The sequence below is a fragment of the Podarcis bocagei genome (assembly GCF_964188305.1).
Source record: "Podarcis bocagei genome assembly, chromosome: 17".
In the NCBI taxonomy this organism is placed as follows: Eukaryota; Metazoa; Chordata; class Lepidosauria; order Squamata; family Lacertidae; genus Podarcis; species Podarcis bocagei.
In genome coordinates, this window is record NC_138143.1 from 4,497,247 (window position 1) to 4,515,473 (window position 18,227).

The 18,227-nt window shown below is 47.9% G+C and overlaps 1 protein-coding gene across 1 annotated transcript in view; it reads right to left on the reverse strand.

The window, feature by feature from the left end:
* Positions 1-517: 517 nt before the first annotated feature.
* Positions 518-18,227, reverse strand: part of BCAP31 (B cell receptor associated protein 31) — a 37,285-nt gene continuing 19,575 nt past the window's right edge. The window contains exons 6-8 of the mRNA XM_081177221.1: positions 10,439-10,565; positions 6,616-6,716; positions 518-1,229 (exon numbers count right to left, since the gene is read on the reverse strand). Coding sequence (XP_081033347.1) covers positions 1,191-1,229; positions 6,616-6,716; positions 10,439-10,565 — 267 coding nt within the window. The 3' untranslated portion in view covers positions 518-1,190. The remainder of the gene's footprint in view (positions 1,230-6,615; positions 6,717-10,438; positions 10,566-18,227) is intronic.

Sequence of the window (18,227 nt, forward strand, 5' to 3'; positions counted from 1 at the left end):
TTCCTTTCTTCCGGGGGGGGGGGGGAGAGCTTTCCCTAGCACTCCTTTATTCCATCTCCACTCGCTCCTCCCTCAAATCCTGCTCCCTCTTCACTTTTTTCCTTTTTTGAAGTGCATTGTTCTCTTTGCTCAGGAAAGCCACTTGCAGACACAAGCTGCGTCCCTTCTGTGGCCATGGTTTTGGCACCAAGTGAGGCACTGAACACAGTAGCAACTTGTTGCTCAAGTCCTTGGCAGACCTTAGGAGGCGGACGTTGAGTGCAAAAGGACAAAGACCAGAACCTTGACCATAACCAGGGTGGGACTCAGGAGCCGGCAGACCAGAAGGCAGGCATTTTTTGGCCACAGAAACAAGTCAACAGGGGTGGGGCTTTCGGTTTAGCCCATCAGAAGAACCCAAACGTCCCCCGCTCTTCATTAATCCAGAACACAGAATTCAGGGCTACAAGATCAATTTCCCCTTGCTCTGTTTTTTTTAATCCATTACTCCCATTTCACTCAGAGGCCACACTGAAAGTTTTGTTCTACCAGAGTTTTAATGAGAAGCTTTGTACAGACACCTTGTCCTTAATATATATTATAAAAAAAATACAGAGATTACGGACACAGGGGAGATCTTCCCCATCACAGCCAGATGGTATCAACATGAGTACATAAGCACCACACATAATGCTCCACTCATGCTCCCTTCAGGCTTTGGATGGAGTAAGTGAAACTACCCAGAGTGTGGGGGAGCAAGTGCAGCTAAAAGACAGCAGGACAGCCTTAGAGCACATGCTGAAATAGACCCAGCCAACCCTCGCCACCATGAAAGGCTTCTGGCCCTGGTAGGCCAGCCCCAACTGCCTCCCCAGAGAGACAGACTTTGTCTTCCTCTTCCTCCTCTCCTCCACCTGTGAGAAACAGTCAAGCAGCAGTATTGTTCTGGTAAGTTCACATCCAGTCTCTTTATTGGGGGGGGCAGGGGCACAAGGATAAAGAGAGTTAGCAGTCCACTCAAAAGCTATATCACTGAAGGGGGGTGCAGGACAGGGAAGGAGCAAATAATGGTGGATGAACAGATCACCCAAACCCATGCCCAGAAAGTGAGGGGAGGGGGCTCAGCTAAGCTGCCCCCAGCCCCATGAAAGACATGAGTGTACAGCAACCAGGTGGAGACTGGCCAGAACCACCAATATGCAGCAGGGGAATCATTCTTCTTTCTTGTCTCTTGGTCCATCGCAGGCCTCCTGGGAGAAACAAGGAGGGTGGGGGAACAACATGGCGTTATATAAGAGGAGAATTATTTCATTCAACTGTATTTTTAAGCCACGTTTTGGACAAGCCAGTGCAAAGTGGCTTAATACAGTTAACTTCTCCATTTTACATGCTTTAGGGACAGTTGTCTTGTTTCCCCATGCTTACCCCCGTCCCCTTTTCAAAAGCTGCAGCCGAGTAAATAACACTGAATTCTGCAAGTGGTTTATTTTTGTGCTGGTTATGTGGAGGAGCCAGAAGTTATGCAGTGCACTAAGGGCCCCACGGCTCAAGCCACAGAACTCCCCTTTGGCTTCTGAGAGGACAGCAAACACACACTTAGCCATGTGTTGCTGCCATTATGGCCTGGAAATCAGCTTTAAGTGAAGATTCCCAGGAAACCAAATTCCTTATTGTCCTTTGCCACATGCTGCACTTGTTACTTTTGCAGGATAAGGCAGACACATAGTTTTGGATTTGGAGTTTCACAGAACTCTGCAGACAGCAGAGCAAGGTAGCAAGTGGACACTTTGCAGCAGAAAGCGAACTACAAGTCCATTGTCATTTCAGGCAGATAATAAGCAAGTCACAAGGCCTTGCATGCCCAAATGTACACAACAGATTTGACTCCCTGCTGGCCGATGACGCAATATCTCCATTCAAGCCATTGTCCTTTGTATTCTGCAAGGTCATAAGCTGCTCATTCTTAGGCACATCATTCAAGGCTGCTGCATTTGTTTTGCTTCTGTGCTGTACATGCCTAATGCTGGTCAGTGTGTGCACCAGCCACATGAAATGCAGGTTCTGTGAATGTATTTCCACAGCAGCCAGTGGCGATTCCCTACCCTGACCAGTTAGGGATGCTCAAAAATCAAGGCTGTTTGCATGCTGAGAGAGGCCACCTTGTGAATTTATGGCTCAGGTGACTTCCCCATTCATAGCTCAGTCTTAGCCCCAGGCATCTTGAGACACACACATCTCCACAAATTCCACCAGACTGAGCCACATGGCTGAAAGGATATCATCTTAGGTATAGCCCTGTTCTGCTACTCCACGCAGTAATGGCAACTTGAGGGGCAAATAGGCATTCTCAACAGTCCTTCTGAAAATACAGTTTTGCCTTAGCAGAAATGCTGCCCCCACCCCAGCCTCCACAGATGGCCAGGGACTTCGATGCAATTCTATCCTGTGCCCAAGTGCAGAGCTCAATTGTCTAGGAGGGACAGCAGCTGCAGTAGCAACATTCTGGCTCTCTGCCAACTAGCCAGCCCTTAGCACTGCAATCCTACCCAAGGGGGAGGGATCTGCTTACACAGCCCAAGGAGGGGGAAGACCACCCAGCTCCCTACAGGAATGCAACCTGAAGGAAGCTGCCCAGAATGGCCACAAAGGCAAATAGCTGCATGAGCAAATCAAGCTAACAGCAGCTACGGCCCACGACACTCCTACCAAGCTAAGCAGATGCCAGAAATCGCCAGCTAACACAGGTTCAGATATCGTCCTGGATTCTGCTGCCCATTCAGAATCCAGTCTTCCTCCTCCTCACCCTCCACCCTGCAAATTCTCCCTCTGAAGGGCTGCGGTAGTGCTCAACTTAAGTAGAGCAGAAAGGCCAATGCACCCCTAATTTTGATGTCTAGGCAAGATGCAGAGCAGTCTATCAGCACCCTGTACAGGGGACCATCATCCCTGACCTTTGGTGATGCTGGCTGGGGCTGAAGCTCAACAGTATCTAGAGCGAACCATGCCATGTACAGGGTGCTTTGGAGTATGATGGCAGCAAAGATGAAGAGCTGCGCGTGAAATATTAGCTCAGCAGGATACCTCCCTGCAGAGAGGAGTTCCCACGCAGTGCTTAGCATTTGCCATCACTTAGTTCTCCCCTCCCTTTGAAAACATGTTTCGAACAGAGTTCCCAAGACAACAGCCGAGAATGCTGCTGTTTGCACCCACACCTCCTCAACATGGCCTTCCCCATCCTGGTGCCTTCTAGAAGGCTGTGTTGAGGCTCATGGGAGGGCACCAGGTTGGGGAAGGCAGCCTTAAGGAAAGGCCAACATGAGAGCCTCCAATCACCACCCAGGAACAATGCTCAAGGGCATGTAATTAGCTGGAAAAGTCCCTATCCTAGAATCATAGAATCATAGAGTTGGAAGAGACCACAAGGGCCATCGAGTCCAACCCCCTGCCAACCCCCTCCTCCTCCTCGCAGGGCAAGGACATCTCTGCTTCCCTAGGTACCCAAAGGCACACTGGCCCTTCAGAAGCAGGAGGGTGCCATTCCTCAGCAGTGCCAGCCTGCAGAGCCATCAGAATAGCAACAACACTGAGATCCTATTTTTAAGCAGCTGGCAAGGCACACTGTTACTGAGTCTTGGCAGCCGGATCACACCAGCTCTGGGGAGGGGAGGGGGAAAGCAGGTGGTTGCAGCACACAGGCGAAGCCAAGACAGAGCTCAGTAAGGACTTGTGGGCTGAAGGGAGCATGGGGATGAGAAGGGATTGGAATGAGGATATTCAGAGCAACGCCCATTGCAATCCAGAAAGATGCTGCGTGGGGGGTAATTAAGCCCCGGAGGTAGGAGGCTTACTCAGCATGGGTTACAACAGAACCTTGAAACTTTTTTTATATATCATCCTAAGACTGAGAAAGAAGAGGCGGTTGCTGTCCCTGTCCAACCCACCCAAGCTCCACCATGGAGCAGAGAGCAAGCAAAACGCAGAAGACTCAGCTCATGTGAACTGTCTGGAGCCCAGTCAAGCCTTCCAAAACCACCCTCCCCAACTGCAAACTTCTAGAGCGGAAGGGAGAAGCCCTCGGTCACTAGCTATGGAAGAACTGTGCAAGCGATCAGGTACATTCCCCAAGGGAGGCTTCCTGGAATGCCCAATGGGGACTATGACTATGACTATGACACACCACAGAAATAAAGCACAGAGATCCCCTCAAAGAATCCTGGGAGCTGCAGTTTACTCCTCACAGAATTACGATTCCCAGTGCCGATGACAACCCACAGTCCCCAGGATGCTTTGGGGGAAGCCATGTGCTTTAAACGCAAGGTGTGTACGCAGCCTTGGATAACAAGAGGGGCTGGTTAAGCATGGAAATTGGGAAGGGGGCCATCACAAGATTGTGACTGAAGGGGGGGGGGAATATTTTCCGAACTCCAAAGAATTGCCAGTAAGCTTCTGGAGAGGACAGTGACACACAGAGAAACCTTCTCCTAAGATCTACTAGAAAATATCATTTGGTCCCAAAACAATAGTTGGGAGGCTGTTCCTGAGGTTTCCCACCTCTGATAACCAGACCATAGCTGTCAACTTTCCCTTTTTTTTTGCAAGAAATTCCCTTATTCCAGTGCCATTTCCTGCTGCTTCCTGGATTCTAAGATATCCCGTAGACTGTCCCCGGGACAGGTGAGGCTGCTGATCCCTTATTTTCAAATCTGAAAGTTGACAGCTATGAACCAGACATCACTATCCCAGTCCCAAACTGCTGTTAATGAATTTGTATATAGTCCTTCACTCCTGAGTTTAAGTCCAGCCTGGGGAAAAGAAAAACATCCTCCACATCTTTGCAGGCAGTGCTGCCTCAAGTCTTGTTTAAAAACCCGAGCAGCGAGGGGCCCAGCCCCTTCCGCACTTCCTTGAGGTGGTGCCAGGCCCAGCATTGTTCCTCCCCGCCCACCTGTTATCAGCTCCCAGGTGAGGCAGCGTCTTGTGACCTGCTGCTTACGTGCAGAGAGAAACGTGGAGGGTTGTTTACCGGGCAGGATTCCCAGGCGCTGCCAAGATCCTCCCCCTTGCTGGTTCTCCGCGAATGGGAGAGGCTGGAGTAAAAAACCCGCAACCGAGGCTGGGCAGCTTCTCTCAGCCACTGTGTGCAGATTAGGTTACCCTGGCAACGAAAGCTGGATTATTTTTATACGTGTGTGTGTATGCTGTGTTTGTTGTGGGCTGGCCATTTAAACCTAGCCAACCAGTGACACAGGGTAGGAGAGAAGGCGGGTCTGCGGCAGAAGACAGCTGTAATCCAACAGATTCAAAGCCCTCCCTTAAGAATGCAGAAAGAACCTTCATTAATGTACCAAAGCAACTCATCAACATAATCACACACACACACACACACCCAAAAAACAAAAGACCGACTACTCCTTTCTTCCTGCCACAGGGGTAGCGACTTTCGGGGGACCCTGAGAAGGGGGAGGTTCAGAAGCACCCACTGCATGCACAAATGTGAAAGCTCCCGCAACACATTCAAGGACTGGAAGGATGTATGTTCTTGAAGGTAGAGACTGTCAGCAACAAGATTCCAGAACTTGTGGAAGGCTCTTGCTAACTTTTAAGGATATCTGATGCACAGTCAAAAGGTTTGGGGTGCAAGGGGTGGGGGAAGAGAGCACACCCCTGAGGAGGTAATCATGGGTTGTAGGACTAGAAGCAGCAGGGACACAGCTCCTGCTTTCCCTGAAAGCTTAAACAACGGCAAGACACACATTTATTTTCAGTTACAGCTGAATCTTCAGAAGACTCCTCAGCTGCCCTCATCTGGAGGAAGATTTGTTCACAAAACTGGCTTTGCCCAGCGGGAGTGACCATGCTGGACTCACCGCCTCACACACAGCTGAAATCCAACAAGGAACAAAGCACAGGGCAAGAAAAAAGGAGGTTCTACTTGGGATGCCTCCCTCTCAACCATTGTAAGGGCCGACCGCAGCCGAAACCTTACTTCTCGAGCGTCACCCCATTCTTCCCTTATTTATGCCTTCTGGTAACTGGGAAGCCACCTCTCTTTCAAGGAAGAATGTCCACAGGACACTCAAGTGAAGGCTGGAATGAGGAGCCCCCCCCAAAAAAAAAGCTGGGGAAAAGAGGAAGACCAAGAAGCTTCCTTCTCTTAAAACCAAGCAGATGGGCCTTCTGCAACCAGGTGTCCTCCAGATCTTCTTGGGGTCCCACCAGCCCTAACCAGCCTGGCCAATGGTTAGGGATGATGGGCACTGTAGTCCAACAATATCTGAAGGACACCAGACTGGGGAAGGCTGGCATTGACGACCCTCACATTCCCAGAGCAGCCACAGTACTCATGGGACAAACACTCTCTCTTTTTTCTTTTTTTAAAGGATTTTTGAGCCCCAAACCCCTCATCACACCACCACCACTGCCTTCTTCTTGCCCTGCCCTAGAACACAAACACCACTGCTCTTCCTGGAGCAAGACACCAACTCAAGCTGGAACCCGTAGAAGCCAGGGAGAGGACCGGTTTTTAGAGTTTTGGAATAGTCCAGCCAGACACACATGCAGATGCCAGCCAGGCCCCACTTGACTCCCTCCCACCTCAGAACAGATATTTGCAACCCCACTTCCCTCCCCTGGCACCTGGAGCTTGGTGTGTTCATGCATCAGTCTGTCATACTCCTTGGTCAGTCCTTCGGCCTGTTTGCGCATAGCCAGGGCCTCGTTCTCTGCCTTTTCCAGGGCTGGGGGGTAAAGGGGGAAGAAAAGCACAGGTTAGAGCAATCTCTACACATCCCAACTGACCCAGATAATCAGGCAACAGCAAGCCAAGTCACATGAATGTGTCTGTGTGTAAAAAATGGATCACTGAAGATCCTGGTTTTCCAGGAATAGAAAACCACAGACTTTTGGATCAGAGGAGGAGCTGTGATCTTCCACCAAGTTCATTCCTCTGACTTCCAACTCCATGAAAGGACTGAGGTGAGTAGTTTGATTTCTAGCACTTACTTAATAAAATTTGTATGCCTGCCTTGATCCAAAGGTCATAGGACAGTTTACAAAGTAACTTAAGGCTGCAGCCATGTTCCCATCAGCTGTGGCTATCAAATGAGGATGCTATAAAGCTTAGCCACTTATTTCCCTCTTGGTCTTCAAAGTTGAGATCACTGGACAATAAGCTAGGCTGCTTCTCAATTGCCACTTTGCCCACTGCAGGGTTTGTGCTTGACCACCAGCATAGACAGAATTTTAAAAAGTAACGCTCAAAGACATGGATGGTGGTTCTAGAGTGTAATTAGTACTAGGCAAGCCTGAAATAACTGATTGGATCATGTCACCACAAGCACATTTCAACTATTCTCAATAAGCTCTCATCCAAATTTTTGTTCTGAATTAGGACTGTGCTCCCTGGTCCAAATCACCTCTAACATTCACTAGTGTTTTACTGCGGGAGCGGAGAACCAGAACCCTGACCCAAACAATTCCCTGAGTCACTTCCAGTTCTGCTTCTTAAGATTCCTACAACCTATCATGGGAGGGGAACCTCCAGCCCACACAACAAATCAGAGCCACCAGAGGCCCTAATTGGGCCCACAGGGTAGTTTCTGCCACACCTGGAATCGCCTATGACTTCAGGTGTGGTGCAGGTAAAGCCGTATCTGCAAAGGAACAATTGGGAGCCCAAAGGTGCACTCTCAGTTGCTCCTTGGCAAGAGGAGCTTGCATTCAGGGCCTTTTGCATGTTGGCCATCAACGGCACAGCAGAGTTTTCCAAGCAGAGCCAATCTGTGCCGAAAGTCGAGCTCGTGGTCAGCGCTGAATTTAAATTTAGTGTGCCAAGTGCAAGCCCCTCTGGGACCAGATCCATTCTGAAGCTTGCATTTGGCGCCAAATGCAAGCTGCACTTCCTGCGCTTCAAGGCTCCGGATGCAGACAGTCAGAGAGCATCTGGCGCATGTCCCACGATAGCATTAGCATCACTGGAAGAGAGAGACACCCAAGGCTGGTTTCTATCAGATGCAGACCTAAAAGGCTTTGAGGCTCCTTAAGGAAGGCTCAGAGAATATTGGGAAGATGCTCCTTCCTTCACTTTCCTCACTGGCTTCAAATAGCACATAGTTAAGCTATTGAATTATTTCCCTTGAGAAGTAGTGATGGCTACAATCTTGGACAGCTTTAAAAGAGGATCAGACAAGTTTGTGGAGGATCAGCCTATCCATGACTGCTAGCCATCATGGCCATTTCACTTCCATTGCCAGTTGCTGGAAATCACAATAGGGGAGAGGGCTGCTGTTGCACCCAGGTCCCGCTTGCAGGCTTCCCACAGGCATCTGGTTGGCCACTGAGAGAACAGGATGCTGGAAAAAATGGGCCATTGGCCTGATCCAGCACATGGGACACTTCCCTCGGGGAAGAACCACCGTGCTAAAGAAACAGAGAGCTTCTGGGCCAGAAGAACAAGTTGTGCCAAATTTGGCAGCTTTTCTGTGGCTTAACAATGAGCACCATTTGGGTGTTAGACTGGAGAGAAGGAACACAACACAGCTATAAAAAAAGAGGGCACACTGGAAGAAGAGACAAGAGATCAGTTCAACCCAGGCATGCCCAGCCAAACACCCCCTGCACCCCCCAAAGAAAGAAATCTGAGCCACAAAATAATAATTCAAGAACCTTAAAAAATTCAACCAACTTAAAAGGTATATTGAGCACTTCTTGTGTGCCTGGTGTTGCACACTACACAACCAATTACAGTCCTGCCTAGCCACTGTGCCGTTCACATGGGAAGGGGGAGTCAAAGAGAAGCTGGGAATGTTACACAAGCCCACCAAGAACTGAGAAGGTCGGAAGGGCAATTGACACCCAAAACTTCCCAGCTCCAGGATTCCTCCAGCACTGATGTCAACCCCTCTAGTTTGCCAGCTCTGGAAATGAGCCCTGGAGAAGCTGCTCAGACTGGTTGATACTGCAACTGAGAACTGGAGCCCCCCCCCCCCCCCGAGTGTGTATGTGTGTGGTGTGCAAAGAACCTGCCCTGCTACCCTAAAAAAGCTTGCAACGTTTATTTGGAGTTGGAGTTGTATTGGAGTTGGAGTTCTTTTCACACACAGAATTGGTTTTAAATTGTTTGCGTATCTACTATACAAACAATTATAGCAGACATACAAACAATTTTCTTGGAGGACACCTGGAAAATCATTTGTCTGCTTCCTATGCATCTGGACACTGGATTACGTAATCCAATTTTGCATTATGGTTCTTGAGGTCAAGTAACGGGTTTTTCATCTATCGGATGCCAATCTGAATCAATATGGCAGGCTGAATCTTACAAAACAGTGTGGATTTTAACCACTGATTTCAAAATTGCACTCATTTTGATGATGTTTCTTAGCATTCCCAATCATTGTTGGGTATGAGCTTGCCAGTATAAAATAGTTTACATACAGAATTGTTTGATTGTCTTTACTGCGAAATCGGATCAAGATATTTTATGGGAAGCAATTCATCAATTGAATCAAAGAAATAAATAAATACATTTGACTGTGGAGGAGACACAGGGAGAGGAGGGAAGGGTTTAGCAGTGGTGAAGTATGGTGCCAACAGCACCAAACAGCAGCATTCCCTTCCCACTAAGTGACTGTGCTCTCACACATCTCCCACGCATTCCAGTGGGGCTTATGCAGGAGAACTTTCCACTTGACTGTGCGCCACAGCTCAGAGCAGCATCACCTACACTGCTGCCAGAATCAACCACTTTGCAGGAGGCTACCTGGGACCAATGTGAGCAAGTGCCACTACAGCAGCCTATGCTGCATGTCAACTGGGACAGGAGAGAGAGGGATGGGGAATTTGTGGTTCTGCTGGACTCCCACCATGCCTGGGCATTGGTCATCAGGCTGGGACTGATGGGAGCTGTGACAAAGAAGGTGTAAAGAAGTCCGAAACCTGCCAGTGTGTGCAGTGCCCAAACATTCAGATTTGAAGACCTGAGTGCACCAATTAGTGCTCCCCATCATCATTTCCCTTTTCAATAACTAAAGAGACCAATTTCAAAGTTGGACATTGCTTTGTAGGGCAAGGAAAACAGCATCCTCACAACTATAGCGAACCAAAGTGTTTACAAACAAACTCTTCAGGGCTCGGTCCATCTATTCCCAAAGTCTGATGCCAAGTGAAGTATTTTTAAGCAGGGGGGGCAGAATTCTGAGATTGTACATGAGGAAGGCGCATGGCTGTACAGTTCTAGAAGTATAAATAGATGGTGTATCACCCTTTCATCGGCATCTAGCCCGGATGATCCAGCTGTACACAACTGGGATGTGGGGGGGGGAGAGGGATAGTCCAGGGTCTCTAATAGGTCATGCCCTTTCCCTATAAGTTACTGGGCAGTGGCATCTATCACACAAGGTCATTTTACAGCCAGGACTGGAGGGGGCATGCGCTAAACATACTCCGCCAAGTCTCTCACCTTTCTTTGTGGAGGCCAGCTCATCCTTCAGTTTTTTCACTTCACCCTGCAGTGCTTTACTCTCTTCTTCACCTCCAGCGCCTTTGGTGTCCAGATCTGTTATTTTCACCCCTGCTTGCTGCAGTTGCTGAATGAGAAGAGGGAGAGAAGGTTAGAGGACACAGGAGAAATCCATCCATCAATGAGAAATAGCTTGACACAAGACTTAATGTGTGTGTACAGACAAACCCCTGTCCTGTACATGGTCAGCTGGCTTTTCTCCTGACCCTTTCCCCTAACCTACCTTGCAAAACTTCAGTGTCAACCCATTTCTAGGACAATTGTCACAGCCAAAAATACTAAATAGGCAAACCACTATTGCAGAATCCAAAGAAGCAATTTTGGGATTCCTCTTTAGCTCAGAGACCAGGGGCGGCAGCAGCGGCTGCCTGGAGGACTCCCAAGGAGAGGGAGAGGAGAGGAGAGGAGGCTGAGGGAACGCTCCACAAGGGAGGGTGTTTGAAAAAGGGTGAGAGGCTGCCAGCACTGCAGACAAGGAGTGACATAAATGGGCTCCTGAGCCCCACAGGTGTGCCACAGAAAGAATGCAGTTGTTTAAGGGAGCCATAGACTCAGAAAGGTTGAAACCTTCTGCTCTAAAGGGATGGTCAGCATGACATTCAGAGGTCTACAATTTCCCTTGGCATGGCAAACACACATCTGCTGAGCATGACAAGTCTTCATGTTTCCTTCCAACCTGAGAGCTAGAAACCTCGCAGAAACTGGTACCCATTTGATGCTGGGCTTCCCAAGAGGAGAAGAACTATAGTGACGATGCCCCTACCCCTCTCCTACTCTGAGGCTGAACCTTGGGCAAGGGGCAAAATCCCTGTCCTCATGCTTTGAAGGTCAAGGATTGGACCCTTCCTGCTGCAGTAATGCATGGCTTAGCAACCAAGTCATCAAGTATGCAGAGCCATCAAGTTTGCAAACACAGATGCAGTGGTTTAGCATTTGGGGGGGGGGTCCACAGGGGCAGATGTCCTGGGCACAAAATTTCAACACCAGATGCTGCCTCATTACAGCTGCATGCTTCCATCACTGGGCTCCACTGAAAATGGCTTTTCCATGCGATTCAGGAAGTGACCTCTCCAGATAATGGAATGACTCTACATCTCTCTGTGATCCCCTGGGTGACACGGATGCCGTTAGGCAGTTGAATGCACATGCATCCATTTCCCTCCTTCCCACCCACCCCTGTGCGTGGCCCCAGGCACTGGCAACCCATGCTACACCACTGTACAAACAATCCTCATATGAGAATGGGGAAGCTCAGAGTGAGGCCTGCCCAAGACCAACCAAGAAGCTCATGGATGAAGCAAGATTTGACCTGGGGTCTACCTACTGGAGGACCCTGGGCAATTTCATTTTTACACAACAAAATGCCCCATTTGAAATACCTATATCTTGCTTTATAGCCCAGAGATGCTCTCAAGAAGTGGCTTACGAAAGTTTTTTCAACTAGGATGATTTAGGCTCTCGCCCTTTTTTATTGCCAGGCAGCAGCTCCCACCAAAATCCTTTTGCCTCCAAGGAGCAGGGAGACAGCTGCCTCTTGCACACAGCCTGTGGTTGGATTAGCCGAGACTCGCCTGCCATGTTTCACAAACTTCCCAGCCACATCATTTCCATCCTATCACTTTCTCCCTTTTTTGATGCATACGAAATGCCACCCTGAATCCTGTCGTTCTCCTAACATTTCTTACTTTGGAAAAATCCCTGAAGGAAAGTATCCCATAATAACCAGTCAAACAATAGGCATACTGCCTACACACCCCTGGAAATGCCAACCGTGAGCGTATAAAACAACGGACGTTGCTTCTGGGCAGTGCAAAGGGAGCTGGATAAGCCCAGGACAGAAAAGGGGACATTTTACTAGGCAAAGAGAAACCTGAGATTTTGGAAGGGAGAAATGGCTGCTGAAAAGACAAGGCATGGGGGTGTGAGGAGGAGAATCTTTCATCCTCAAACTGAGCCTGGTTTGCATAAGCTTTCTCCAATCATGGTTCATCTTATATGAGAAGAAGCAGTTGTGATTGCAAGCACTGGCATGACAAGCACAAAAGCGACAGCCTGACATTAGCAATGCTATGTATAGAAAAAATGTTATACAAGACCTTCAGAGCAGCAGAGATGCCCAAGCCTGTGGCGCACGACACGACAGCAACTGAAGCTGGGTGGAAAATCAGCACAGACCAGAATGAAGCGCTTCTTCACACAGAACAGTTAAAACTGTGGAATCCGCTACCACAAGGTGTATTGACAGCCACCAACCTGGGTGGTTTTAAAAGACAAGTTCATGGAGAATGGAGCCTATCAAAGCCACAATGTCTACGTTCTGCCTCCACTGACACAGGCAGTGAGCCAGGCGCCCAGAGAGGCTGCTGCTGTGCCCGGTCCTGCTTTTGGACTTCCAAAAAGCATCTGGTTGTGAGATCATCAGCATTTTATTTTTATGCCGCCGCTTTTCCACAGTTAAAAACAATGCTCAAGGTGGCTTACAACATGACAAGATTTACATAATTACAAAAGTCATAAACAATAAATACAGTGGTACCTCGGGTTAAGTACTTAATTCGTTCCAGAGGTCTGTTCTTAACCTGAAACTGTTCTTAACCTGAAGCACCACTTTAGCTAATGGGGCCTCCCGCTGCTGCCACGCTGTCGGAGCACAATATCTGTTCTCATCCTGAAGCAAAGTTCTTAACCTGAAGCACTATTTCTGGGTTAGCAGAGTCTGTAACCTGAAGCGTATGTAACCTGAAGCATATGTAACCCGAGGTACCACTGTAAACCACATCAAAAATACACAACCAAATGGAAAACAATTTCCACATAAATAAAAATCTAAAACTAAGATTACAGCATTAATATCAGTTTGAAATGACATAGGTAAAAAATAACAGCAATTAAAAAAAGAAAAACGGAGCCCTCTCTGCCCAGCAGCAGCGCCAGCAGTCCTTTATGGAGCCCGTCAAGCGCCGCCCTAGGCCAGTTGGTGAGTGGCAGGACTGGGGCCCTCAGGCGCTGAGCAGGGGAGTCCTCCTGGGTAGCCTGATCCAGCAAGGCTACTCTTAATGCCCTCAAGTGTGTTTATATCCTATGCCCTCCATTTCTGGAAACCCCTTGCTTCTCTCCACTGCTCAAGTAAAAGGGACCAAACCTTTAGTGGTGCAGGCGCTGCCCTGTGGAACTCCTTGCCAGTAGATGTTTTGCAGGAACTAGCCCATAGGTCTTTTGAAAACCATACCATTCTAAGCCAGATCTTTGTAATATGAATTCTCTTTTTTAACAAATCAGGGATTACTGGTGTTTTATCTGTGTTTATGCTTTCATGGACATTTTGTTGATTTTATTCTCATGTTGTATACCACATTTATATATCTCTCTCTCTCTCTCTATATATATATATATACGCACAGAGAGAGAGAGAAAGAGATTCAAACTACACAAATATTCAACTGTGTCGCACATACAACTGCTCCATTGCCACTTCAAGGGCCACTGAATCGCCTTTCACACAAGTTACAACATGCATGGATTCTTAAATTCAAACTGTTTTCAAAATGGCAACCTAAAAATATCCTCCCTCGTGTTCTGCAGCCGTTATATGGAGATGTAGAAAGTGTGCATCTGCTCATGCCTGTGTTTTGCAGGATGACACTATTCCGTCAACCAACTTCAAAGGCTGTGTATTTGCTTCCCACCAGCTACAACACATTATTCCAGCTCTCCTGTGACAATCTGAAAAAGTAGAAATCCTTCAATGGTACGTATATAACTGCACGTCTGTGGTAGATCACTGGCTCCCCCCCCCCAAGAAGTTCAACTACTTTTGCTCCTCTAAAAAAAAGCTCAACATTTTTGCCCTGCACCCCCCCCAAAACAGGCCCCCCCTCTTCCCTTCCTAAAAAAGGGCCTTCCTTCCTAAAAAAAAAAAGTCAACAACTTTGACCTGCACCACCTCAAAAATGGGGGTAGTCTTTGTGAGTAGTTCACAGTCTCTTGGGAGTTGGCCACCCCTGCTATAGGCGATGTCCAACCTCAATCATGCTCAGAGTAACCCACTGAAATCAATGGAAGCTTATGTCATTGAATTTGTTGGTATTAAGCTTTGAGTTCACACATCAATGTGAGAGCCAGTGTGGTGTAGTGGTTAAGAGCGGTGGACTCGTAATCTGGTGAACTGGGTCGATTCCCTGCTCCTCCACATGCAGCTGCTGGGTGACCTTGGGCCAGTCACACTTCTCTGAAGTCTCTCAGCCCCACTCACCTCACAGAGTGTTTGTTGTGGGGCAGGAAGGGAAAGGAGATTGTTAGCCGCTTTGAGACTCCTTAGGGTAGTGATAAAGCGGGATATCAAATCCAAACTCTTCTTCTTCTACCAAGTAATTGGGGGCCAAAATGAAGGACACAGAATCTTTTGTTAAAACTCCCCTGCCTGGTTACCTTGAAGAGACTGACCTGCCACACCCAAGAAGGGGCTGTTTATAAAACTGTCTTAATCAAACAAGAATAGAAGTTCGACCAGTTCCCGTTGTCTTTAGAATACACAGTTCCCTCCAACTTGGCTGGCCTTAAGGAGCCAGGAATATGGGCTGAGTACACACTACACATTGAAAGCACATGACGTCCCCCAGAGTCCTGGGAACTGTAGCATACTCCCTCACAGAGCTACAATTCCCAACACCCAGCATCTACAGTTCCCAATATTCTTTTTTTGGGGGGTGGGGAGGAATCATGTGTACACAGCCAGTTTTTAGAGAAGCTTCTGCATTCACTTGATCCTCTTTGCACACCCCTCCCAAGACATACTGCAACAGGGCCAGCATTCAAGAAAGTGATCTGCCCACCTCCCTCTAGGTTAGGGTGGGTTCCCTGTGGCCCCTTCACATGCTGCTAAGCTAGTCCAAAGGAAGCCTGTAAGGGGTTCCCACCAGCCCCAGTCAGCCAGTCAGCATATCTAATGGTTGGGGGCGAAAGGAAAGCAAAACAAAAAACAAAGATTAAAAAAAGAGAAAAGAAAAATCACACCTACAAAGAAAACCGTATCGTCATACTAATCGTTAACATTGACTTCCTTCCTTTGTTCTGAGACCTCATAGTTTTTAATCGTTCTGTCTTGTTGTGTCTAGTGTAGATTACCTCTATCTTTATACCTCTTGCACCATTTTTCAATTTCTTTAACCCTGCAAAGCTTCATTCATTACATCCCGATATACTTACTCCAGAAGAATGTTTTTTTCACATATTCTTTAACACAATCCCATTCTTTTACTAATTTTTGGTCCGACTGTCCCCTTAAGAATGCTGCGAATCTTGCCAAATATATATATTCACAAAATTTGATTTGCCATTCTTTTGTTGGTAGGATTTCCCCCCCTTTCCAATTGTTTGCAATGAGCATCCTGGCTCATTGCAGGATGCTCCAACTCTCCAATTCTAAGGTTCTATGAAAATGAGTGAGAAAAGGGGGGGGGGATTTCCTCCCAAACCGGAGTGCCACATCCCCATTCTGTGATGCAGAATATCCCCAAGCGAAATTCACAAGAGATGACTTTTAACTGGAATAGAAAAGTCCATTCCATTCCAGTCTGTAGTGCCAGAGAACAGGGGAGAGAGGAGCTCTCCAAAAACAGCCGCAAGGGACTGGGGCACTATCAAAAGCCCAAGTCATAATCACCGCCCTTGAGCAAGCTTTGCATTTTTATCTTTGCATCCTGTTTATGGCTACAGATTGAAGACACACCAAAGCCAATATATCCAACCACCACCCTACTATCCAGAGGGTCAAGGCTGTCTTGCTAATGAACAGTCCTTATTTTTATTTGACTCCATAAAAATTATTGCCATATTTAAGGCAGTGCCCTCATGTCAACCCAGCGTGGTGGGGCTTGCCTGCCCCATATGGCGGGTGGTGGCTTAAAACACATAAGGTTTGAAGGCTCTTTGGTACACAGGCAAATGTGAGGCCTCTCGCCCCACTGCAAATGGAAATTCCATGAATTTCCATGCTTATTTTTATTGGTTAGGGAGGAGAGAAAGTAGGGCTGGGCCTCAGAGGAGAAAAGCTGGCAAGGAAAGAAATTGCATGAAAGGGAGCTGCCCCCAGGTTGGAGCCCCACCCTCCAAAGCTGAAACTTGAGAATGCAGCGGCACTTTCACCTGTTTTGTCCATCATGTGGTGGAAGTAAGCCTGCTCTTCTTCTATTTTCTAAGGAAATCTGGATTCTGCATTAGAAGCTGCAGCTGCCGTGAATTCCCAGAAACTCCAACACACTTGCCATGCGACAGAGCTTGCCTTTCACAGCCGCACTCTCCACGTGAGGAGGGGGTGGGGAAGACCTGGGATCTAGTTCAGGATTCTTATGAAGCAAAGCCGAGGTTCTCAGAAGTTTCAAGGCCTTGTAGCTGTAAAGACTGTGGGACTATTTAGCAAGCCTGTGTTTAGCGAACTTAGTAGCTCCCAGGTACCTTTTTTCTTTTGCAAGGGAGAGGGGGAAGCAGATGGAAACAAAATATTTCAGGTGTCAGGGTTTTACAGACTTTTCAGACATTACAGTGGTACCTCTGGTTGTGAATGGGATCCGTTCCGGAGCCACGTTCGCAACCTGAAAGGAACGCAACCCGTGCCTGCGCACGTACGGGTCGCGATTCACCACTTCTGCGCATGACATCATTTTGCACATCTGCGCATACGCGAGCGGTGAAACCCGGAAGTAACCCTTTCTGGTACTTCCGGAGTGCTGCGGGACTCAACCTGAAAAGACGTAACACGCAGCGTTCGCAACCCAAGGTATGATTGTATTTGTTCCCTCAGGGCAAGATGGGTGTGAACAGGCCTCGGGCACCCGTGCTCAAGTAGAAGGGTGAAAAATCACTAGTGCAGACTGGTTATTACCGCTTTCATCATTTAAGTTCAGGACTACACAGCGCCCTGCTTCATCAGGGTGCCTTTCCATTGCTGCCAGCTTACACACGGTGTTTTGTTTTTCAAAAAATAAATGCACAGTGAACTCTACAATTCAAAAGCTTGCAGAAACACACCCAGCCACCCTAGAGCAACGATTTCTGGTCTCAATGAAAGTTTGCCATTGAGAGCGACTGGCCAGCCAAACTACACTTTCCTCCTATGTTACGTCTGAGTAGACATGTGCACAATTGTACTGCAGTGAATTCTTATCTCCCACACAGAAGGAGAGATGGCGCAGCCTGTTTGCAAAGTTCTAACCTTTGCCTTCGGTGGGGAGGAGGGATTCCATAGCACGCACCCACACTCACTCACTGTGTAGTATTATTTGCAGAAAATGATTCCTAGGGACTACCCTGATCCCACAAAAACTGACCACAGGAAAAATGCATCCTGGTTGCTGGGCAAAAAGGAATGGAAACTACAGGAATTCCAAGGACCTGAAAATAAGTCAGACGCAGAAAAAGAACACGGAAGAGGAGGGGAAAACAGCAACTCTTTAGGACCACAGGAATAACTATAACCTGGTGTCCAAACAATTCATTGCCTAAAATGGTTGGAGCAGTCAGTCCAGCTTGTTTCACAGAAGTTTCTTAGACGGGGTACCTGCATATTTTGCTTCCTATTTCTCTGTCTAGAAGGGCAAGAGACTTGCTTCTTTAGAAAAAGGAAAGCTCTGAGTCCGGAGCCCCTGCCCAAAGGCACCAATGAAAACTTCTCCAGGTGCCACCTTGCTTGTGGGTGCCGAGTTGGTGACCTCCACCATGTAATACTTCTCCT